General features: G+C 45.8%; 1 protein-coding gene across 1 annotated transcript; it reads right to left on the minus strand.

Annotated features, from left to right (window-relative positions):
• On the minus strand, positions 1 to 25,121 carry LOC122926490 (platelet-derived growth factor receptor-like protein). The gene is made up of 6 exons (XM_044277876.1): positions 25,008 to 25,121; positions 20,110 to 20,440; positions 18,288 to 18,439; positions 5,502 to 5,795; positions 2,431 to 2,570; positions 1 to 394 (listed from the first exon to the last, which is right to left on the minus strand). The coding sequence occupies exons 1-6, from the start codon at positions 25,054 to 25,056 to the stop codon at positions 173 to 175; spliced, it is 1,188 nt and encodes a 395-aa protein (XP_044133811.1). The 5' UTR covers positions 25,057 to 25,121; the 3' UTR covers positions 1 to 172.
• Between the last annotated feature and the right edge of the window lie 544 nt (positions 25,122 to 25,665).

The following is a 25,665-nucleotide window of genomic DNA, read 5'->3' on the forward strand; positions in this document are numbered from 1 at the left end:
TTTAATAGCAATAAGTACAATACAATTACATTTGGAATATGTAAATGATGAGACTGTAGAACCAGCCTTTGAAAAAATATTTAAGACAAGGACAATTTAGTATTTTTCTTTAATGTGGTTTGGTGATATCATCATTTAAACATTGAACCCCATACACACAAAAATCTAGATGTCATCCCTGGTTTCTTACTCTGGTAGTGGACGTTGGTGGGAGGACGGTAACCCTTGTGGTTACAGATGTGCTGCCCTGTAAGTTTTGAGCTGTACATGTATAAATGCCATCATCCAAAGCACGAGCTTCATCGATATACAAAATACTTTGGGACTGCTGCATTAGCTGTCCTCCACGTCTTGTCTGTGAAACGTTCTCTCGGACATAAGGAGGTCTACCAATCTGTGGAAACACAAAACTGTAAGTCTATGGCTGTATATAAGTTATAATGTTTTTATTTTCTGGCTCTGGCCTACAAGATGCATTATCCTATGTAATGATGACCTCCCACTTGTGGCTCTCCAGCTGCTGTAACCCTACAACTCTCAGCATGCCTATTTCATGCTGGTAATTGTAGTTCTGGAACAGCTGGAGAGCCACAGGTTGGAGACCATAGGGCACATTTATAACAGTCTAATTTCTAATTAATTTTCTTCACTCCAGGACTGGTATTGTTTTCTTTTTTTTGTTTTTAATGGTGAGTTGTACAAAATTTTGCCTAAAAAGTCGCACTTTCATGAAGATGTGAGCCCATTCTCTGCTCACTTGCACTATAATTTCATGTGCATACTAATTAGTCTTAGTAAATATGAACCTGTCATACTGATAAAGAACCACTAGAGGTCATACTAATAACAATATGCCTATTCTAATTCATGAAGTAATATAGTTTATAAGGCTAACATCTGTCCATCCAGTTCACCTTGTTATTCTGCAAGTTGATCCAGAGAAAGGCAAAAAAAAATTTGTGAGGTAGAAGCCAATTTGCAGCTTGCAGGAGCGCAGGGGAAAACACGTGAGGCTCACGGTCGGCCGATGCGTGAAATAGTTCATGTACTCACTGTTAGCAGATGCCTCCCTGGGTCGGCAGTGCAGTGGATGGGAAGACAGCACAAGATCTTCCGGGGCACTCTGTTGCAGAGAACACCACCAGATGTTGGTTGAGGTGCCCTTGATGGTGGTGATGTTTAGGGTGCTTGTTAATGTTGAGAGTAGTAGTTGTAAGAATGAGGAGTCAGTAATTGTAAACCAGTTGAACATTTACTGAAGATCAATAGTCTCTGGACAGTTGGTTCAGTTCATCAATGGACAGCTTTTGTATGCATAAAAAGTTCAATGGTATTCTGTTATCTGGTAGTGGCAAATGTATTCGAGGAGTTGTCCTTTTAGGAGTAGACTCTTGGCAGGAAAGGATCCTGATAGAAATCCTATGTTTACTTCACAGCACACTGGCACTAAAGATGCTAATAATTGTTCATCTAGGAGTTTTCCTTCAAGGGCGTCCCCTCACGACAGGCAAACACATTTGCTTCATTATTTGGCAGCAAACTCATCTAGAAAGGATTTTATGTTTTCTCATTACCACCCAGAAGGTTAAGTTAGTGATAAGGACAATTTGGCCTAAATTATCTGGTTGTGTTCAGGCACTCTGAAAGCTACTCCTGGTCACTTGTTATAATGAGGTCCATAAGGTCCATAAGCCTTAGTTAGCTGTTACCCTTACTAGTCTCGTTGCATCTCGTGTATAGACTCACTGTCTGGGGCTGGTCTTCTGTAGATATCTTCTCCAGGCTTGATCAGGGCCCAGAGGAAAGTACAGCCGTTACATGGTGACTTTAGTCTGTGTCTCTCCTCCATGAGCTTGCTTCTTGCTCCTCTTACCAACTACATTCTAAACTTCTCTTAGCTAGACACCCCCCCCCCCCCCCCCCACTATATATACTATGTTGTGCCAACACCACCTAGGGGCGAATGGATGTAATTACATTGCCAGCCAGAAAATAGGAAATACCATACATTGAGGTTCAATATACACATATTAAGATGTTTGAAGTGTCCCCTTTTCACACATATGTGGGACACTGCAAATTTTCCTCACTTTAGGGGAAAAAAAATTCCTTCCCGACTCCAATAAGACAATCAGAATAACTTCCTGGATCAACGACCCCTCTCTAGTAGCTATAGCCTGCAATATTATTACACTCCAGAAATACATCCAGGCCCCTCTTGAACTCTTTTAGTGAACTCACCATCACCACCTCCTCAGGCAGACTCCTCAGTGCTATGTGACTTTTTATAAATAATAGGCAATAGACTGACAGACGAATCAAATACGCCTGTCTAATTGTACACCTAAAAACAGGCGAGACGGATAAATGTGCCCCCATGATCATACAAAAATAACACATCTTATATGGCGAATATTCACTTCTCTTTACCTGTTGTCCTGGATATTCCCAGGTAAACTCCACACTGATCTCCAGTTCACCTAGAACGGTACACGTGACAACAAAATTTTCTCCTGCATGTACTGACTTCACTGATGCTTCAATGATGGGTTTAGGAGGGGCTGATGGGTCTGCAAAATATAAAAAAACTTTATAAAAATTTTCTTCCCTGAAACATTTCCTGCTTCAAAATCCATTTTATATGCAAATTACCGCAGACAGGGATATAAGGGAGCTGACACATATTCAGATTTTTACTGCTGTTTTGGAAGCCAAGACCAAGAGTAGATTAAAAAAAGAATAGAAGTATTTCTCCTTAATCCTTTCCCTCCATTAATGATCCACTCATTGGCAGCACCCTTATACATTTAGAAAAATTATCACTTGCCTGGAACAACCTGGGATTAAGGGCTCAAGCACACAAACTTAGTTTTTTTACGCATCCAATACGCATTTTATGCAGGTTGGATGCAGACCCATTCACTTCAAATTGGGTTGCAAACGATGTGGACAGCAAACTGTGTGCTGTCCGCATCCATATGTCTGTTCCATTGCACACCCAAAAAAATAAAACATATCCTATTCTTGTCCAGGATAGGACAGTTCTATAGAGGGCAGGATGTTCCGTTCTGCAAAATGTGGAATGCACACAGACGGTATCCGTGTTTTGCAGATCCGCAATTTGCGGACCTAAAAAAAAAACAGGCTACGGTCCATGTGCATGAGCCTAAAGGATTATTCTCATCTTGTAAGTGATGGCATGTATCAAAGACACCCACACTCATGGGAATGAAGGGGCCACAGTACAGGTGTAATGCTACTCCTCTTCACAGCGGCTCTCCCGGCCACCTGGCTTGCAGGGAACTGCGTATGAGTAGGCTGGCTGCATTTTTCTGCTCAATTTTGGGGGAATACATAGAAGGGGACACAGTACTGCAGCCCCTTTCTCCTTAGAATTGAGGGGGGTCCCAAAGATAGGAATGCCACTGATTATAAAGTGATGTCCTGTCCTAATGGCATGTGACTTTATGAGATAATAATACCCTTATAATCACCATATAACACTTTTGAAGATGATGTTTAGGGTCCATGCACCTGGCATTGCCATATGCCTGAAAACTATAGGTAGGCACTCCATGTAGGCATTCCAGGTCCCGCTGTATAGTACCTTTGTTATGCAATGTATTCTTCATGGACGCAGGTCTGAATCAGAGAGCCATACAACATGGATCCACGCTACACCTATGTGCATGGTGTCTAAAGTTGGGGATACAATACCCAAATTTGAACAGTCAATGAGGTCTCAGTACTAAGGCCTCTTTCACACGGGCATCATGTTTTTGGCCCGGATAAGAGGCGGGTGTGTTGCGGGAACACGCGCGATTTTTCCTCGCGAGTGCAAAACATTGTAATGCGTACCCAAACCCGAACTTCTTCACAGAAGTTCGGGCTTGGGATTGATGTTCTGAAGATTGTATTATTTTCCCTTATAACATGGTTATAAGGGAAAATAATAGCATTCTGAATACAGAATGCATAGTATAATAGTGCTGGAGGGGTTAAAACAAAATAAAAAAATTAACTCACCTTCTCCTCTTGATCGCGTAGTTCCCGGTCTGTTTACTTCTTGAATGATGAGCTGTGGGCTAAATGACCTGTGGTGACGTCAGATCACATGCTCCAATCACATGGTCCATCACCATGGTGATGGAGCATGTGATCTGTGGTCACCACAGGTCCTTTAGCCCACAGCTCATCATTAAAGAAGTAAAGAAGAGACCGGGAACTATGCGATCAAGAGGAGAAGGTGAGTTAATTTTTTAATTTTTTTTTAACCCCTCCAGCACTATTATACTCTGCATTCTGTATTCAGAATGCTATTATTTTCCCTTATAACCATGTTATAAGGGAAAATAATACAGTGAATAGACTGTCACCTAGAAACCATGCGTGAAAATCGCACCACATCCGCACTTGCTTGCGGATGCTTGCGATTTTCACGCAACACCATTCATTTCTATGGGGCCTGCGTTACGTGAAAAACGCAGAACATAGAACATGCTGCGATTTTCATGCAACGCATAAGTGATGCGTGAAAATCACCGCTCATGTGAACAGCCCCATAGAAATGAATGGGTCCGGATTCAGTGCGGGTGCAATGCGTTCAACTCGCGCGGAATACTCGCCCGTGTGAAAGGGGCCTAACAGTTAAAAGTTACTGGTACTGCAGCTCAACTCTAAGTAAATATGCAGTACCAAACACAGACTGTAGACACATGTATTGCTGTTTTTTAGAAGACAGCAACCATGTTTTTCTAATACTGTACAGTCCCTTTAAAAGTTGTTTGTGGTACAACAAAAGTCTCCATGAATCTGCAGCCTAAGCTAGAAACAGTAACTAAAAGTAGAACTAATGTCACTCATCTAGTAAAATACATTTATATGGTCGACTCTAAAGCATTGCTCCAGGTCTGTTGTGATGATAAAAATGGTGTGTGCTTTACAAATTAAGTTTTATTAACAGTAAGTATTTCCATCCCTCCATGAATATGTAAGATGGTCATTATAGATTGTACAGGGGAGATATGGGCATTTGGTTATTACTTGCCCCATAAACGTCTGAACTGCACCTAATGTGGATAAACCATGCAAAGAGACTCATGGCTAGGACAAATTCTCTTTCCCCCGGAAAAGGCTCCATCCCTCACATGCCTGAGGTATAATGGTTCTAGTGGTGTGGTCTATACTTGTCCCATCCCTGAAAACAGTTCAAACATACTTGACTTGACTTTAATTTTACACCACTGCTGGTCTCAAGCCTCACCCACTCCTTTCTGTTGTCATTGCATAGTGTTGACATGTTGTCTACTTCCCCCTGATCATAGCAGGCAATCAAAGATCACAACAAGGGTTCCACTATTAACACCAGATATCTACGTGATCAGCATTTTGGTGTTTTTTTTGCTATTACGTTTGGTGAACTATTTTAGAGGTCAGAAAACACGCTTTAAATCTTGTATGGTTATCTGTAGAGGTTGGTGATACATGGAAAAGGCACTCACAGTGCACATATATCAGCATATACTTAGTTGACATCTGTCGAAGATTTCCATGCTCTGCAATGCAGAACAACGATCCTGCAAGAGATGGATGTGGTTGGTATATGACGAATCCCTTCTTCTGGTCAAAAGCAATCTTCACGCCATCCACAGGGATCTGTTCTGGTGGGAACTCTCTATTCAGAGTGACCTTGGCTAGTGGGTTAGTGACCTGGCATGGAAGTAATGCTGGTTGTCGTGTTCGGAGCTGGACAACCACATAATAGTCCTCTGTCGGGACAAAGAGTTCCTGAGGATCTAAACAAAACGATTTAGAGAAAAATATGTAATTTTATAGACTCAACAATGACTAATCACTTAAAAGTCCAAGATAGTATGGCATCATGAAACCATATCTGGTGATATTTCCTTCTGATTGTAAGGGTATATTTAGATATTGTAGCAGTTTTACAGCAAAAACATCCATTTACTTTATGAAAGGAGAGGCCGGACCGGGGGGCAAGGCCTTAGGGAAGGCCGGCATGACGGGGGGTTTGGTTAGGGAGCCCCTGGCCTGGGTTGGCCAATTTGAGTCCATGGGGGGTGGGCTTAAAATAGGGGTTATATAAGGGGGAGCAGGAAGAAGACAGGGGCCATTTTGTGGATTGGGGAAGCTAATCAGCTAGCCAGCTAAGCTAACCAGTGTATTAGGTTACCCCTTTATCTTCTAAATGTCTCAGGTTGAAGCTCTATCGTTGTGCAGGATGTGTCCAGGAGCAGCTTCAAGGGCTCCTGCGGGGGGGGGGGGGGGTGGTGGCTGAGGCACCAGTCTCGCCTCAGCCTTGTTCTCACCAGCCGTCGGCGCACCTCAGTTCTGATCAGCCCCCCAGAGTCCAGAGCTGCATTAGGAGCCCCACAAGGGACCCTTCTCGTAGACAGGTGGCGGGCCAGACTCCTGCCCATGCGCCTTGGAGGAGAAGGAATCCGCAAGGTAGGCGGGACTCAGGGGGTGGCCGGGCGCGGTCACCCCTACTTCATGCAGTGGTGACATGCAACAAGGGAGCCAGACCACCTCTTCGTCCCTGTGGGGAGGGGGCCCCTCTGCAGGACCAGGATGGCGGTCGAAACTGAACTGCTGTGGATCATATGGCAGCAAGCTCTTCTCCTCCTGTGAGCAGCAAGGAGCTGGCTCCGCCTCCTCTCCCTTGCAGGCATCAGGGAGCAACGGCTGTAACGTCCAAAGGCATCGCTACAGGGGGGCAATTGCCCCCCCCCCCTAAGTTATTCCTTGCCCCCCCCCCCCCGGTGCCCCCCGCTGATTCCCCTTTAAAACCAGTGCCGTCTTTAACGCGCGGCAGCTGCCCCAGGCCCAGTTGCTACTAGGGGGCCCAAGGCAGCTGACTCTTGAGCCCTGCTGGCCGGTGAATACTAATGAAGCTCTTACATTTTGGAAGCGCTCATTAGTACCGGAGGACCAGGAAGTGGTGAACGCTCTGTAATTACCGCTTCCTGGTCGTCGGCGGTGCAGGGCTGCGCACAGCATGATGTGCTTTGTGACGTCACGCTGTGCGTGGCAGTTCAGAGCACAGCCGACAGCAGGAGGAAGAAAATTGCGGGCGGCGAGGAACGGCGGCATCCAGAAGCAGGAAAGGTGTTTTTTTTTTTTTCAATAATAAATTAGGCTGCTGGGGGCATAATGGGGGCTAATGAGAGGCATAATGGGGGCTAATGAAGCATAATGGGGGCTAGTGAGGCATATGAGGGCTAATGAGGCATATGGGGGCTAATGAGAGGCATAATGAGGCTAATGAGGCATAATGGGGGCTAATGAGGCATAATGGGGGCTAATAGGGCTAGTGAGGCATAATGGGGCTAGTGAGGCATATGGGGGCTAGTGAGGCATATGGGGGCTAATGAGGCATATGGGGGGATAATGAGAGGCATAATGGAGCTAATGAGGTATATGGGGGCTAATAAGGCATAAGGGCTGATATGGGGGCTAATGAGGCATATAGGCTGATATGGGGACTAATGAGAGGCATGGGGGCTGATATAGAGGTCATGAGAGGCATAATGGGGGCTAATGAGAGGCATGTAGGCTGATATGGGGGCGATGATAGGCATAATGGGGGCTAATGAGAGGCATAATGGGGTCTAATAAGAGGCATAACAACAGTCTCATCCATAGATCCCCATAACACTGTCATCCACAGATGCCTCATAACACTGTGTCATGCACAGATGCCCCCATAACAGTGTGTCATCCACAGAGCCCCTATAACAGTGCGCCTGCGCACTGAGGAGAGACGGAAAGGAGGGGATTGAATCCGCGGAAGCAAGCAGAGGACGACACAGCAGACGACTGAATAGCTTCTTTTGTAAGTAAATTGGTTTATTATAAATGTATAACAGCATACCGCAAAACTCATATTTTGTAATCTTATTTATATATACTTATTTAGTTTTTTTCAGTAGTATGATTAAGTGGTGAAAATGATTAGTGCCCCCCATTTTTGACTGTGGTATCTTATGTGCCCCCCCTATATATTGTTCCTAGAGTCGCCACTGGTAACGTCCCTGGCATGGGAGATGCTGGTGGATCTGGGAGTGAAAAGTCGTCGCCGGGATCTTCTGGAACAACACAGAGTAGGGATCAGCTGGACTCTGGATCTGCGGCTGATGGGATCACAGCACCCAGGCAGCCAAGTGAGATAAATTGGGGAACTGTATTGCCTTTTATGTCATATTCTGGGAGTGTGGGGGGATTGGAGACCCCCCGGCAGAGTTAGGTAGGGGTTTAGGTCAGTTACTGGGCGGTCTTACAGGGTTGTTGGCCGGGTGTGGGACAGCAGGGGGGTCGCCGTTGCCAGCGTGGGGGGTTGTGGTGGACCCTCGGGTGCTGGGGGGCTGTGTCGGGGGCACGTGGTGGCTCGGTGTCGGTTGAGACGCAGGCAGGGGAACCGTTGGATGATGAGACAGTTAAGTTAGATCAGTGATGCCCAACCTACGGCCTGCGGGCCAAATGCGTCCCGCAAAGCCGCGTCATGCGGCCCGCGCAGTGACAGGACTTTATCAACGCAGGGCGCGCTGCGAACGACACAGGCAGCAAAGCGATGCTGCCTGTGCCTGCAATCTCCCCGCCCAGCACCGCCTCCTAGCTAATTTATTCACTGCACTTGCCTCTGTGAAATTGAAGAGAAGCGCCGTAATCTCGCACAGGCGCACTGGCAGATGTATCGAAGTGTGCATGCACCGTCTTCCTGGCCTCTGCCAGTGCGCCTGTGCGAGATTACGGCGCTTCTCTTCAAGTTCACAGAGGCAAGTGCAGTGAATAAATTAGCTAGGAAGCAGCTCTGGGTGGGGGGGGATATCTGTGGAGGACACTGAGGGGGATATCTGTGGAGGACACTGAGTGGGATATCTGTGGAGGACACTGAGGGGGGATATCTGTGGAGGACACTGAGGGGGGATATCTGTGGAGGACACTGAGGGGGGATATCTGTGGAGGACACTGAGGGGGGATATCTGTGGAGGACACTGAGGGGGGATATCTGTGGAGGACACTGAGGGGGGATATCTGTGGAGGACACTGAGGGGGGATATCTGTGGAGGACACTGAGGGGGGAAATCTGTGGAGGACACTGAGGGGGGATATCTGTGGAGGACACTGAGGGGGGAAATCTGTGGAGGACACTGAGGGGGGAAATCTGTGGAGGACACTGAGGGGGGAAATCTGTGGAGGACACTGAGGGGGGAAATCTGTGGAGGACACTGAGGGGGGAAATCTGTGGAGGACACTGAGGGGGGATATCTGTGGAGGACACTGAGGGGGGATATCTGTGGAGGACACTGAGGGGGATATCTGTGGAGGACACTGAGGGGGGATATCTGTGGAGGACACTGAGGGGGGATATCTGTGGAGGACACTGAGGGGTGATATCTGTGGAGGACACTGAGGGGGGATATCTGTGGAGGACACTGAGGGGGGATATCTGTGGAGGACACTGAGGGGGGATATCTGTGGAGGACACTGAGGGGGATCTAGGAAGGAGTGTGGGGATGTTGGGGTGGGAGGTCCTGGAGGGGTGTTTGGGTGGGAGCTCTGGAAGGGGTGGAAGGTCCGATAGGTATGTGGGGGTGGGAGATCCGGGAGGGGGGGCCCATACATTTTTTTGCTATGGGGCCCAGTCATTTCTAGCTACGCTCCTGATTGTTAAGATTGGGCGGGCACTGGAGCGATAGAGCGCCCTGCTGTAGGAGAAGCCGGCAGGAGATGAAAGGAGGAGGGGCCAGCTCCTGGTGGTGTCGGGCACACGGTGCAAGCATGGCGGAGGAGGATCTGACTGAAGCCTAAAGACCAGACATCAAGGTAGACCTGCAGAAGAAGGTGACAGCGCAGTATGTGATGTACAGTATACATGTGTGTAATGTATGTAGTGCAGTGTGTGATCATCACATACTGCACTACATACATTACACACATGTATACATCACATGCCCCCTCATAGTAATAATGCCAAGATATGTGCCCTCTTCACAGACGTAATGCTCACACATGCCCCCTCACAGTAGTTATGCCCAGATATGTGCCCCTCACAGTAATAATGCCAAGATATGTGCCTTCTTCACAGACGTAATGCTCACACATGCCCCCTCACAGTAGTTATGCCCAGATGTATGCCCCCTCACAGTAATAATGCCAAGATATGTGCCCTCTTCACAGACGTAATGCTCACACATGCCCCCTCACAGTAGTTATGCCCAGATATGTGCCCCCTCACTGTAGTTATGCCCAGATATGTGCCCCCTCACAGTAGTTATGCCCAGATATGTGCCCTCTTCACAGTAGTTATGCCCTGATATGTGCCCTCCTCACAGTAGTTATACCCTGATATGTGCCCACTCACAGTAGTTATGCCCAGATATGTGCCCCCTCACAGTAATAATGCCAAGATATGTGCCTTCTTCACAGACGTAATGCTCACACATGCCCCCTCACAGTAGTTATGCCCAGATATGTGCCCCCTCACAGTAATAATGCCAAGATATGTGCTCTCTTCACAGACATAATGCTCACACATGCCCCCTCACTGTAGTTATGCCCAGATATGTGCCCCCTCACTGTAGTTATGCCCAGATATGTGCCCCCTCACTGTAGTTATGCCCAGATATGTGCCCTCCTTACAGTAGTTATACCCTGATATGTGCCCACTCACAGTAGTTATGCCCAGATATGTGCCCCCTCACAGTAGTTACGCCAGATATGTGCCCACCTCACAGTAGTTATGCCCAGATATGTGCCCTCTTCACAGTAGTAATTCTCACACGTGCCCCCTCACAGCGTTTGCATTTCTTTCTGGCAAAGCTACCTGGTTCCGGCCCGCAAAATTTATACCAAGTCTAGTGCGGTCCTCAGACGAAAAATGGCTGGGCACCTCTGGGTTAGATGATAGAGCAAAAGGGGAGGTATACGTTTGTTTTGAGGGCCCATTGGGAACACATTTGAAACAGGAGGTGTGCGAGCGAATATGGAAAGTGGAGTATATGGAAATATTTTCCTTGCTCCCCTTGGAAAAATGTAATTTGGATAGGGCTAAGAGGGATGACAGTAAACAGGAAGACAAGGAAAAGTGGCGGTATCGGTTGATCCCACACACTTTTCCGAATTGGTTGTAGGCGTTTGCGATATTGGCAAGAGTGATAGGGGAAAAAATGCCGGAGTGGCATTGTTCTGTTGCCTAGATGCCATTGGGGAGGCGTATCGTGTGTATGGGGGACAGGCCTGGCTTCAATACGACGAGCAATTTCAGCAGCGGAAAGCAGTTCGGCCTAACATTAGGTGGGATCACCAAGATATTGCCTTGTGGTTAAAAGTTACGGCCCCTCTCAGGTCAGTCCTTTCAGGGGGGAATCTGGAAATGGAGGCCAATCCAGTTTTGCGGCAGCGCACGCAAAAGGATTGTGCTTCTTGTTTAATAAAGGGAGCTGTAAATTTGGAGCAAAATGCAAGTTTAAGCATGAGTGCTCCACGTGTAGGGGGGCTCATGGAGCCACACGTTGTTTTAAGGGGAACAAACAGAAAGGGGGAAACCCCATAGCAAAGGGGGAGACGCCGGTTCGGTTGGAAAGGATGGAGCTGTTTCTAAATAGATATCCAGATAGGGCGGCGGCAGATTTGTTAAAGGGGGGGGGGTTTGGTTGGGTTTCAGATTCCGTTCCGTCCATCTGGGCCAGTGTTGGTTAAAAAGAATTTGAAATCAGCCTTAGGGCTTGTTCAGACGACCGTGCCGTGATTTGCGGTCCGCAAATTGAAGATTCGCAAAACACAGATGCCGCCCACATGCCTTCAACAATTTGCGGAACGGAACGGACGACCCTTTATATAAATGCCTATTCTTGTCCGCAAAACAGACAAAAATAGGACATGACAGGACATAATTTTTGCCGGGCCACAGAGCGAAGCAACAGATGCAGACAGCACACAGAGTGTTATCCGCATCTTTTGCGGCCCCATTGAAGTGAATGAGTCCACATGCGAGCCGCAAAAAATGCAGCTTGGATGCGGAACAAAACCACAGTCGTGTGAATGAGCCCTTAGATCGTCCTTAGGTGGTTCCTGAGAAATTGGACAAGGAAGTCAGGTTGGGTAGGATGGCGGGACCGATTTTGGAACCTCCTTTGGTTGATTTATGTTTGTCCCCGTTGGGGGTGGTTCCAAAGAAGGAGGTGAATAAGTTTTGTCTTATTCACCACCTGTCATTTCCGAAGGGTTCGTCGGTCAATGATGGTATTGACCTGGATATATGTTCCATGTTTTATACCTCATTCGACACGGCAGTGGCATGGGTTCGTAAGTTTAGTACAGGGGCGTTGTTAACTAAGACGAATATTAAATCTGCGTTTCAGTTGTTGCATCTTTTGGGGTGTTTCTGGGAAGAGTTTTTTTTCGTTGACCGGTGTTTGTCGATGGGTCATGTGCGTATTTTGAGACGTTTAGCTCCTTTTTGAAATGGGTGGTGGCGGATGCAGCGGGGTATAAGTCTATCATCCCTTACTTGGATGACTTCTTATGCATTGGTCCCCCGGATTCGTGGGTTTGTTCGACGTTGTTGTGCACGTTGTTCGCTAGTTTTGGGGTACCTTTGGTGACAGAAAAAAAAAACGTGGGTCCAGCTACAGAGTTGAGTTTTCTATGGATAGTGATTGATACCGTGAGGATGAAATGTCGATTGCCCCTAAATAAACTCATGGATTTGAAGAAGGAGATGTTAAGGGCGGGGCATTTACATAAGATTCAGTTACGCGAGTTTCAATCCTTACTCGGCAAGCTTAATTTTGAGTGTAGGATCATGCCTATGGGCAGGGTTTTTAGTCAGTGATTTGCGGGCGCGGCGGCCGGGGTGTCTATGCTGCATCATTATGTGCGGTTAGACAGGGAGTTGAGGGCAGATTTACATGTTTGGAGTTCTTTTTTAGATACATACAATGGCAGGTCACTGTTTATGGGGGGTGTAATAGATTCTTTTGATTTTGAGCTATTTACAGATGCGGCTGGGTGTTGTGGTTTTGGGGTATATTGTGTGGCCAGATAGCTGGGTGATGAAGGGTTGGGCTAATAATTTGTCCTTATTGGAGCTCTTTCCAATAGTGGTGGCAGTGATGCTTTGGGGAGAGCTTTTCCGTAACAAAAAGATCAGTTTCCATTGTGATAACTGTTGTTCAGGCGATTAACAAGTTGTCAGCGTCGTCACCTTTGGTAGCGAGGCTGTTACAGCATTTGATGCTGGAATACTTATTACTGAATGCTTGGGTGGTGGTGGTGCATATACCTGGGGTTGACAATTGTATTGCTGATGCCCTCTCTCGTTCACAGTGGGAACATTTTTGGCAGTTGGCCCCCGGAGACGGAGGAAGTTGGGCTGTCGTGCCCGGGTTGCCTGTGGGATCTATTGGCAGCACAGTAGTGGGGCTCATCCAGTCGTCTTTGGCGCCCGGTACGTGGGATACTTATATTAAGGTGTGGTGTTGCTGGGAGGAGTGGTGTGTTAGGCTAGGGGCTAGTGAGGGTGATTTAGAGGTGCCTTTATTGTTTTTTCTGGTACATTGCAGGGAGGAAGGGTGGTCGGTGTCCAAAGTGAATAGGTATGTTGCGGGAGTAGCCTTCGGTTTTAAGTTGCACAAGATGACGGACTTCACCAAGTCGTTTCTGGTTGGCCGCACACTTAAGGGGTGGCGGTGGTTGTAAGTAGGGAAAGATGGGCGTCAATCCGGTTTCTTTTGCCTTGCTTTCGGATTTAGCGTAGCAGGTATCAGCAGTCTGCAGTTCTTCTTGGGAGAAGCAGCTATTTTGGTTAGCTTTTTCTTTGGCGTTTTTTTGGGCCATGGGGTTAGGATTTCTTGTTTCTCCTACGATTTGGCGGGTTGGGGGGTTGCTTGCAGAGGATGTTAATCTATTTATGGATAGGGTAGAGTTCTGCATCCGCCTGTCAAAGATGGATGTGGAAGGGATTCAAGGTAGTTCTGTATGCGATTCCCGGGTGTTCAATGTGCCCGGTATGGTGTTTGAGGAAGTATGGGTTGGGGAGAAAGAGGGAGGTTTTGCCTTTGTTAGTGCATGCAGCCGGGTCATTTCTGTCACGTTTTCAGTTTACGGCAATCTTTCGGAGATGCTTGGATTGTTTGGGTGTATGGAGTTTTGGCTATGCCAGTCACTCGTTTCGGATAGGGGTGGCGACGGAGGCTGCACAATGGGGATTGGGTGACGATGTTATAAAGAGGATCGGACGTTGGGAGTCAATCAGGTTCAGGTCCTATGTTAGACTTGACAGATTGTAGGGTGGTGTGGTAGCCTTGTTTTTTTTATAAGGGGAGAATAGTTGCATTTTTGCTCCTTGGTTTTCTCTCCTTTTTCTTTTGCAGACACAGAACCAGCACTCGTGTGGATCCTGGGACATTCGCATGTTTTTGGGGAGCTTTATGAGCATCTGTACGGCCGGATGGTCAACAGCTGGGCCTTTTCCGATCGGAGGAAGTGGTAAGGTGGCTGTGGCGCAGGGGGATGGTTTGGGGTGGTCTTTTACCAGAGGTTCACCGGTTTGTCAGGTTTGATAGGGCTCCGCATATTTTAGTGTTACATGTGGGGGGTAATGATTTGGGGGGCACGGCCTTTTAGGGAATTGGTAAGGGACATTAAGTGTGACATGTTCAGATTTTGGGCTTTGTTCCCAAAGTTGGTGACCGTATGGTCCAACATTGTTTCGTGTAGGGTATGGTGTGGAGCTCGATCAGTCGAGGCTGTGAATAGGGCCCATATTAAAGTTAATCGGTAAATCAAGTGGGCATTTTATGGCACGGAACGGGGCGGTGGCGGTTAGGCATATGGAGTTAGAAAAAGGCCTTAGGGGGCTTTGGCAGGAAGATGGAGTACATCTCAATGCAGTTGGCATTGACATGTGGTGTCTGGCCCAACTGCGCTGGGTGTAAGGAGGGACGCGCAGTCTTAAAGGGACACTGACAGGCCCAAAAAGCATATTTAGGTATATATATGACAGTACAGGTCATATAAAGTGTATTAGAATCATCTAAGTATCCCCCCTGTCCACCTTATAAATACAGTAAAAAGAAGTTTTATAACCTGCTATCATCGTGTTCAATCTGGCAAAGGGGCGGTGTTTCATCTCAACTTGCACCCACCCAGCCTTGCCACAACTGCCGTTTGAAGCGCCGCCCAGCTAATCAATATTCACTTCGCTGGGCGGCTAAAGCGCATTAAGCAGAGGCTGCATCGGCCTCTGGGAATCAGACTGTGCGCAGGCGCAATGCGATCCCGGCCAGTGAGGGTGCCGGGCGCATGCGCTGAAGATGGCCGGGGACACTAGTAGCCGCCCAGCGAAGTGAATATTGATTAGCTGGGCGGCGCTTCAAACGGCAGTTGTGGCGAGGCTGGCTGGGCGCAAGTTGAGATGAAACACCGCCCCTTGGGCAGATTGAACACGATGAAAGCAGGTTATAAAACTTCTTTTTACTGTATTTATAAGGTGGACGGGGGGATACTTAGATGATTCTAATAACCTTTATATGACCTGTACTGTCATATATATACCTAAATATGCTTTTTGGGCCTGTCAGTGTCCCTTTAAGGGTGGTCAAGTCTGCGCGTTGGTGGCGGTGGGAGGTCCTTGGAGTTGGAGAAAAGGTCGGTAGGAATGAAGGGAGGGCTCTATGGTTGGGGCTGGACTCCCATGGTTGGTGGTTGGTTCTGGTTGTGTTAAGGGGCCATCAGTGGTGCCTCCGTGCTGGCGCTCATCGGCTGGGGACAAGATGGCCTACCCCGGAGGGGGTGATATCATTGTTTGGGGCTTCAAGGACCTCCTCCTGTATGTTTATGTTATATGTTATACATATGGGGGAATGGGTATTGTTCATATGCCGTTGCATATGGGTTACTGGGAATATTATGTTATTCATTTAAAAAAAGATTTTTGTATATGTTAAATTAAGCTGCTGCTGTCGCCGATATTAATCCAACCCGGTGTCTGTGTCTTTTTGGGTTGGTGGCAGAAGAGATTAGGTCTATTTGGGTTTGGGTTAGTTAAGTAGGGTTGCATCTGGGTTCAGGTAAGTACTGTAGGTGCAAGTGAAAAATAACCAATACCAACGTCATGTCAAAAGAGTTTGCCCACATGTTTGGCGGGTATGCACATAGTAGACTATGCCTTCAGAGCACAACCCTGTTACAAATTTTTCATTTGCACAAAAAGAAAAAAAACGAGCATGATTAAGGACTAAGTTCCGTCTGAAACGCGTTGATGGTTTTCCGCCGAGGATTCCTGCATTGCACTGTATTTGGATAATTTAATGGATTTTTTGTAAAAAAGACTTCATATTACAACACGTTCCACTTTCTGGATTTTCTCTCTTTTTGTGCTATAGTAGACTTGCTTCGCCTGGATTCGTACATGGAGGTTCGTTTGACAGTAGTGAGCTATTTGCTTGTGTTTTGTTTTTTATTTGGGTCCAGAAACTTCAAATAACACCTATCATCATGGAGTTTGTATATTCTTGTCTGATTTCTGCCTTTTGACTACGTTTCTGGTGCCGTAAACTACTTTTCATCAGTTACTGTAGGTCCCATTCATCCTTGGATTGTTTTTATCTTCAAATTTATCCCATTTGCAGTTTTTTCTTATCCCCCATGCTTGAATCTTACTTCCTGGTTTGTCAAGTGTCTGTGAGATGTGTCCTGCCATCAGCAGATTATGTGACATTAACCATGCCTCTGGTTCTTACCAATGATACGTCCTACATCTTACTAGTGGCGACTCTAGGAACAATATATAGGGGGGGGGGGGGGCACATAAGATACCACAGTCAAAAATGGGGGGGCACTAATAATTTTCACCACTTAATCATACTACTGAAAAAAACTAAATAAGTATATATAAATAAGATTACAAAATATGAGAGTATTGCGGTATGCAGGAATCCATTTATAATAAAACAATTTACTTACAAAAGAAGCTATTCAGTCACCTGCTGTGCCGTCCTCTGCTTGCTTCCGCAGATTCTATCCCCTCCTTTCTGTCTCTCATCAGTTATAGGGGATCTGTGGATGACACACTGTTATGGGGGCATCTGTGCATGACACAGTGTTATGGGGGATCTATGGATGACACTGTTATTAAGCCTCTCATTAGCCCCCATTATGCCTCTCATCACCCCCATATCAGCCCCCATGCCTCTCATTGGCCCCCATTATGCCTCTCATGACCCCCATATCAGCCCCCATGCCTCTCATTAGTCCACATATCAGCCCTCATGCCTCATTAGCCCCCATATCAGCCCTTATGCCTTATTAGCCCCCATATCAGCCCTTATGCCTCATTAGCCCCCATTATGCCTCTAATTAGCCCCCATATCAGCCCTTATGCCTCATTATCCCCCATTATCAGCCCTTATGCCTCATTAGCCTCCACATGCCTCATTAGCTCCCATAATCCTTTTTAGCACCCATTATGCCCTCATTAGCCCCATTATGCCTCTCATTAGCCCCCATATGCCTTATTAGCCCCCATATGCCTTATTAGCCCCCATATGCCTCATTAGCCCCCATTATGCCTCATTAGCCCCCATTATGCCTCTCATTAGCCCCCATTATGCCCCCAGCAGCCTAATTTTTTATAAAATAAAAAAACACGTACCTTTCCTGCTTCTGGACGCCCCCTTTCCTGGCCGCCCGCGATTTTCTTCCTGCTGTCGGCTGTGCTCTGAACTGGCATGCACAGCGTGACATCACAAAGTGTCTCACGCTGTGTGCAGCCCTGCACAGCCGACGACCAGGAAGGGTAAGTACAGAGCGTTCACCGCTTCCTTGTCCTCCGGTACTAATGAGCGCTTCCAAAATGGAAGCGCTTCATTAGTATTCGCAGGCCAGCAGGGCTCAAGAGGGAGCTGCCTTGGGCCCCCCAGTAGCAACTGGGCCGGGGGCAGCTGCCGTGCGTTAAAGACAGCACTGGTTTTAAAGGGGAATCAGCGGGGGGGGGCAAGGAATAACATAGGGGGGGCAATTGCCCCCCCCCCCCTTGCCCCCCTGTAGTGAGGCCTCTGCATCTTACATTACAAGACTCCAATGCAGGACATAACCTACAGGAACTGAATATTGAAACAGATTTGCCACAAGGTGCACAGATAGGCTAAAAACTTTAGAATAAGGCAGTTTTGATAAATGTTGGTAGTTGGGGAAAGTGATATAACAGCGATATCTGTTGGGTGCGATACATTTAAATTAGTAGTACAACCCATTTAGCTCACCTGTGACAAACACATAGGTCTTGCCGGTTTTCTCTTCTCCGTCATGGCAGTCATGTCCACTGCACTGGTAACCTCCACAACTGAATTCCCCTGTGTCGGCTGCTGAGGAGTTAACCAGGATGAGCTGACTGTAACGTCCAAAGTGTTTTATCCTATATATAATAATAAAATGGCAGATTATTAATTTGATTACGATATAACTGTATCTGTATGAGGGTCCAAGTGGCCTACACATTCGTTGACTGAATGTTTCATCTTACTATAACTTTACAGCCCATAGAATGAATTACTGAGTAGAATTAATTTGTGATAATAACAAAATGCAACTAAGAGCCAATGAAGGTTGCTTAGCTATGCCATGCGTAGGCATACTTTTCCTGTTCTGGGCCAACAGATGTCTCAACACACCCAGAATTTGAAGGGTTTCCTGCAGTGGTTGTGGTCCAAAGCCTTGGTTTGGACCCAATACCACAACGTGTGATCCTTCTAAATGGCTTTCCTTTGATATAACTTACATGAGCCGAATATTTATATTATTAAGGGACTTTGTTCTTTAGTGACCAGGCAGAGTAATCATAGGGTAAATCATGGCTGTATGGACCTCACTACTTTCTACTGTAACCTGACTTTTACACTTCTACAAAGTGTAGAGCTAGTAAAGAAGGTGAACATTATGAGCATCATGAGACAGACTGACTGCATTTAGCATCTTCTCACAGCAGGATGGGGCTGGAGAGGGAAATATCCCTATGGACACAAGATATGAAAAAGCGAATCCATCCATTACTGAAGATGACTAGAGATGGTTTCATTAACATCTTCACTACCCTAGATATGCAAAGCTGTTAACCATGAGCCCATTTATTACCCTGTGTGACATATTAAATATTAATTATACATTTTAAGATTACAAATTTTAAGATTTTATGGAATAAAGTACCACTAACTCCAGATATAGAGAGTGCCCAGCCTTTTCTTGATATATTTATTTAGTTTTATAGATTGGGTGAATCTGTTGGCTGAGAGCACCCATCCAGGGAACCTTACGTAGTAGTGCGGCCTAACTCTGATTATTTAAAATCCTATTTAGGGATGTACATATTGCCTCTTTATTGCTCCAAACGACCAGTACCATCAATAATGCTGTTGCTTGAGAGGGATGGGTGTAAGTTCCACCATCAAGCACAAATTAACCTTGACCAAAGGGCAGATGAGATTGACCATTGCTACTTGTTAACACTCCTTTGTTTCTTTCAAACAATTAAAAAGGATGCAAAAAAGACTAATAAAAAGGGTGTACTAGACACCCCGATCAGGCAGATGATTGTTGGGAGGGAAGTGTTCCTACCCGGCAATCACCTGCTCAGTAGCGGAGAAGACCGCTACTATTAAATGCAGCAATCTCCTACACAACATGGGAAGGAGTGATCACTAGGCCATCGCTTGTCCCCATACTATCTAGTTGTTTGCTGGTGGCAGATCATAATTAGACAGCACGATCTGCTGCCGGCAAACGAGGCAAGCATTCATTGTGCAATTGGCATCAGTATTACACTGCAAGATGATTGTTAACGAGCTTTCATACGAACGCTCGTTAGTGATCATCGGGCAGAAAATCTGCTCATGTAATACACCCTTAACATGGTCATATTATTTACTTTGCAGTGCTAGCAATTATAGGAAGAAGAGGGGGGCCCACTGGCATGAGGGAGGACATGTTACTACAAATCAAGGCTTTATACCATAAGGGGAATTAAACTGTGGGATTCCACCTATGAATTATACAATACAGTGAATACCATACACTAATAATTATACTTACTTTAACCTTCCCTCATCATCCTCATGCAAGTAATGAGGATAGTTCCAGCGTACAGAGGTGCCTTTGCAGCGGAGATCCAGATTTTGACCAGCTTTAACTGTCAATGTGTCACCAACTGGTTGAAACCTTCCTGTCTGGACAACTTGAGACAGAATGGACCCTACATTTTGGCCCTGAGAGGAAGGAGTGGCAGGTTTGGTCTTGGGCTGACGTTTGATGGGGTCTTGCTTAGGCTTCTTTGTTGTAGATTTAGTTGACACCCCAAGGGCTGCTTGTTTTGTCAACTTTTTGTCTGCAGTCTTTTCTGGTCTTTGTTTGACATCACATTCAGCTGGTAATGCATTCATGAGAGAATATGTTAAGTCTATATAGTGCAAAACTCCATTACTTTATTAAGGGTAAGTATTTTACTTATCTACATTGTGTTGCCTGTCAGTTTTTGGGGTGTTGTTAGCCAGAGACGGGGCAGGGTTTAAAGTATGCACAAATTGCAATTCAAATGTTGGAAGTTATACTTAATATCCTGTCCTTAAATATTTTGTCCCTTAGGCCGCATGCACACGACCGTGGTGTGTTTTGCGGTCCGCAAATCGCGGATCCGCAAAACATAGATGGCGTCCGTGCGCATTCCACTATTTGTGGAACGGCACAGACAGCCTTTACACACAACTGCCTATTCTTGTCCGCAAAGCGCGGACAAGAATAAGACATGTTATATTCTTTTTGAGCGGCCACGGAACGGAACAACGCATCCGAGCCGCCAAAACGGACCAAAACAACGGCCATGTGCATGAGGCCTTAATATGCTGTCCCCTCGATTATATTATATGCTGTATATGCAATGGATGACCATCATCCAAGTCCCACCCCTTAGCCAACTCAGACCCATTCAACAATCTGTCAACAGAAAATAAATAAAAGCAAGATTACAACACAACGTTTTTGTTTTAGGAACATGAACAATACTGGCTAGGTTTAATTTTTCTGTTCGCCATTAGGGAATCCCACCTAAATATTCCTATATTTAATATAATAATGCTGCGATGCTAAGGCTGGTCCTAGACAAGGGATCTCACCAATGTTATCTTCTTTTTTTTCTATATGCCATGTAAGAGTAAGGATACTTTCACACTCGCGTTTGGTGCAGATCCGTCATGGATCTGCACAGACGGATCAGTTCAGATAATACAACCATCTGCATCCGTTCAGAACTAAACCGTTTGTATTATCTTTAACATAGCCAAGACGGATCCGTCTTGAACACCATTGAAGGTCAATGGAGGATGGATCAGTTTTCTATTGTGCCAGATTGTGTCATAGAAAACGGATCCATCCCCATTGACTTACATTGTGTGTCAGAACGGATCAGTTTAGTTCAGTTTCAACAGATGGACGCCAAAACGCTGCAAGCAGCATTTTGGTGTCCGTCTCCAAAGCGGAATGGAGACTGAACTGATGCAAACTGAAGCATTTTGAGTGGATCCTTTTCCATTCAGAATGCATTAGATTGCAAACTGATCGTTTTGGACCGCTTGTGAGAGCCCTGAATGGATTTCACAAACGGAAAGCCAAACGCCAGTGTGTAAGTAGACTAAGGTGGAATTCCTTTTTGAAGGGATTAAAGGGCAGTGATCAGCTGTAATCTACAATGTTCAGTTTCCCTGAACCATCACCACAGGGAAACCAAGCTTTTCACAGCTCCCAGTGGGATACCACTGTGAGGGATGAGAATCCATTTTGTATAAACATGTCCTCCATCTTGTCCATATGTGGAAAAAGTAATTAGCCAGCTGGCAGGAGGTAGGGAGTCTCTGCGTATATAGTTAAAAATGTGTTCTAGCTACAAGGCCAAGGTAATCAGCTCCTTTGTTCCCCTTATCAGAGTCTGACATAGAAGAGAGAGTTATGTTCCTTCTTATTTTAGGAGGTACTGCTGAAGAATGTCAACTTTGAGATAAGATGCTGCTGAAACCTTTTTAATTAGTAGAGTTTTGTTAGTATGGTGCGGAAGTATTGTCTTTTTTTGAGATCATGAATCAAATCATTACTTTCGATTTCCACCCCCTTGGTGGTGTGCTAGATTTGTCTGTTGTTATCTATAGTGTTATAAAATGTATGCTTTTATGGAATAAAGGAGCGAGAATTTGATTCAGCCAGTGTGTCTGTGTCAGATCTCTGAGCGCTCATAAACAAAACTTCAATTGGAATCCCAACAATCATAGAGGTGGGGGTTTTGCCCCAACACCACTAATGGAGGCAGATCAGCAGCTGCTATGGGGCCTGTGTGAGAAGGGTGCTTGGCCATGGACAAAAGTGGGGGCAAAGCTCCTGTGCTGTGTGTGGAGAGGCTAGCGGTTTCTCTTCCTCTATAAGCTGTAATGTGATAGCACATAATAACATCCTAGAAATGCTTATAGTTGTAGTTCTTTTCTATTATACCCTTCTCCCTGTAATATTCATTGGTGCCATAATAACTGTCTGGACTTTCTGGGAATGTAGGGGGTAATTTACTAATTTAAAATATGCCTAAATTACGCGTATTTCAGGCGCAGATGGTAGCACAACGGTCTAAAATTGTGGGCGTGGCGTGGACGGGTAAGAGGCCCATCTCATTCACCATTTTCCCCGTCTGTTTTAGGCGTAGAAAATGGTCTAAATGTAAGACAGCTCGGAAGCTGTCTTACATTTAGAACTGGTGCTGCATGCGGCGAAGTTATGTAGAGGCCTGCACCTCTTCATAATTCCGGCGGAACCTCCTCCAGCTATGGGGCTGTATTAAAAACAGCATCTAAAACGCCAGTCTTAATAAATGTGCCTCAAAGTTGTCACTGCACAGTGTAGTAAATACACTCCACACTAAACACAGAAGGGAAGGGAAAAGTTATTAGGCCTGGAACCTGGGGAAAGGGAAATGGTCACACCTAGTGAGTCCCTACGCCGAGCGCTGACTGCTATCAGTATGAACAGACCTTGATGGTAGGTATGTTCATACGCAGGAATCTAAGCCCTATCTCACCCTAACAGGGCCCTGCAGATAGTGTCAGGACATGGATGGCCTATTCCTTCCCAGATAAAGGAATAGGAGACCCCCTAAGGCCTAATAGCAGCGGGTAGGGGAAAACAACAAAGAAGAAGTATGCGGACGAGCAGGAACAGCAGGACTTCTACATCAGAACACCAGGACTTCCACAAACACTGAGCTATCAACCGCATAGCATGACGGGTGAGGCCAGACTAAATAGAGAAGGAATGACCACTTAAGCTACACCTGAGACAAAAGGTGTGGTCATTCCCAGCAACAACATAGAAAAGTGAAACCAAAGGGGCTGTCAATCACATGCAGCCAGTCTCCTCGATCTTCTAGTCCCTGTCACAGGCAGGACCATGACAATAGTTCTCTTCTCATACCCCATCCCTCTAATGTCCACTGGTGCCCCATAATAATAGTATGGACATACTGGGAGTTGTAGTTTTCTCCTTTTACCGCCTCCATGTATTCCCCTCTAATTTCCAATAATAACAACCTGGTCATGGTCAGACTTGTAGTTTTCTTGTCACTATTATGATGTTCTGCCACATCTGAGATTTTATTAGGCTTTGTTCACAAATGCGCTAGTGAATTTTTCTGTTCTGCTCTGTGATAAGAGGACAACAACAAAAAGTATGGTAGTGCCAGATCTGTCACGGATGACAAAACCTTATGGATCCCTCTGACTATTATGAGATCCTATGGGTTTCCATCATGGAGCCTGGAAGGGGCAAAATTTTGTCCAGTATTTATGACATAAAGCTTCATAAAGGCCTTAACACAGGTGTGATCAAAGCCATATGTGTTCTGTATCATCAGATAATCATGTTCTGCAGCAGCTGAGGTGTGTATTATGAGGTTTTGCAACAGCTGAGATGTACATTGTGATATTCTGCAGCATCTGAGGTTAATGTCTGCAGCTGAGGTGTGTATTATGAGGTTCTGCAGCAGCTAAGGTGTGTATTATGTTCTGCTGCAGTTCATGATAGTGGGTGGGGGAGGTTTGCCGATAAGAATTCAGACTTGCAGTGCATGAATGGCTGGGTGGTGGTTGATAAGATTAAATTGTACATCTTTGTCCTTTATTTGTAGGTAAAAAGGGACGGGGTAGGGATGAGCCAGGGGAGGGTAGGGGGAGAGGCCAGGGGAGGGTACTGGAAGGGGGAGAGCATGAGGGCCTTGTTCATATTCTTGCATAGGGCCCAGTGATTTCTATGTACGGCCCTGAGGTTAGCTCCACTCCCAAGGTGACATAGGTCCATGAAATAGTTCAGTAACTGCAGTCTAACCCTATTGAGCACTAAGGCTATGTTCTTTCTTGTGGCCAGATATACTAATGTAAATGCACCTAGACCCTGTCTTAAATGCATCAACATTAAGCACATTTCTGGCACATAAAATGTTGTATCAGGTTTTAGACGTATTTATGAAGTCAAAAACAACAATCCACTATGTCTATCTAGCCTGCTAGGGTTTTCCTACTCAATGAAGAACAGATGCATGGTAGAGCTTAACTGCTCAGAAGCAATATGGAAGGGAAAGTCCAGCGTGATCTTGTGGACTTTATATACATTGAGCTCCATGGAGTACGATTTGGTGGGAAATGTTATGTGGTTTCATGTAGTTAGGTAATTCCGTTAGGTTGTAATAGGTACCCTAGTACAACTGAAGTAGTAGGTCTAAGAAGCACAAAGAACATACTATGGCTTTCATACCTTCACAAGAAAATCTAGTTCATCTACAGTAGTTGTAAATCTGTGCTCCCCTCATATAATAATCTCTCTGTCCATTAAGCTATATTAGATGTGTGCACAAGGTATATTGATGAGCTATAATATCATGAATGAGGGAACAGACAGATGGTACTTACCTAGAAGTAAGAGGCTGGGTAGAAGGATCAGCAGCAGTTTATAATTCATGACTAGTCCTGCAAATTCCTCTCCAGAGTGAGAAATTGTGAGTACAGGACAGCTATGGAGGGTCACAGGAATCCACTGCTTTCCTGCCAGGAGGAGGGGAGGTGCACAGAGGGGACATTGCCGGGAGGTGGTGAGAACGAATGAAGAGGTGGGATTGTATGGAAGGATGAATTTAGTTTAGTTCAGGTTACGTTAGGAACTTGTTGGAAGGAACCAGGAGCTGGTGAACAGACCTCATTTAGCCAAAGTAAGATTCATTCAAAACAGTTTTAACTGAATACTGTATAATTTTAGAAACCTTAGGGCTCATGTATGCACAGACCCAATTATGGTTTGGGCATTAAAGGGTGAATGTATCAACTTTATGCACCAGAAAACTGGCATACAAAAGTTGCAAATGTGGCAAAGTAAATTTTTGTGGCAAATTTTGCAACATTGCAGGTATTACACCATCCTCACCTCTTTTGAAAAGAGAAGGGGCCCAGGCATTCTGGGGGTCATTATAGGGATTGCTAACCTGTTTAAGGCCTTATTCACACATCAGTATTTGGTCAGTGATTTCTATCTGCGAGCCAAAACCAGGAGTGGGGGGCTAGAAAGAGAAAAGGT

Source organism: Bufo gargarizans, chromosome 2, assembly GCF_014858855.1.
Source record: "Bufo gargarizans isolate SCDJY-AF-19 chromosome 2, ASM1485885v1, whole genome shotgun sequence".
In the NCBI taxonomy this organism is placed as follows: domain Eukaryota; kingdom Metazoa; phylum Chordata; class Amphibia; order Anura; family Bufonidae; genus Bufo; species Bufo gargarizans.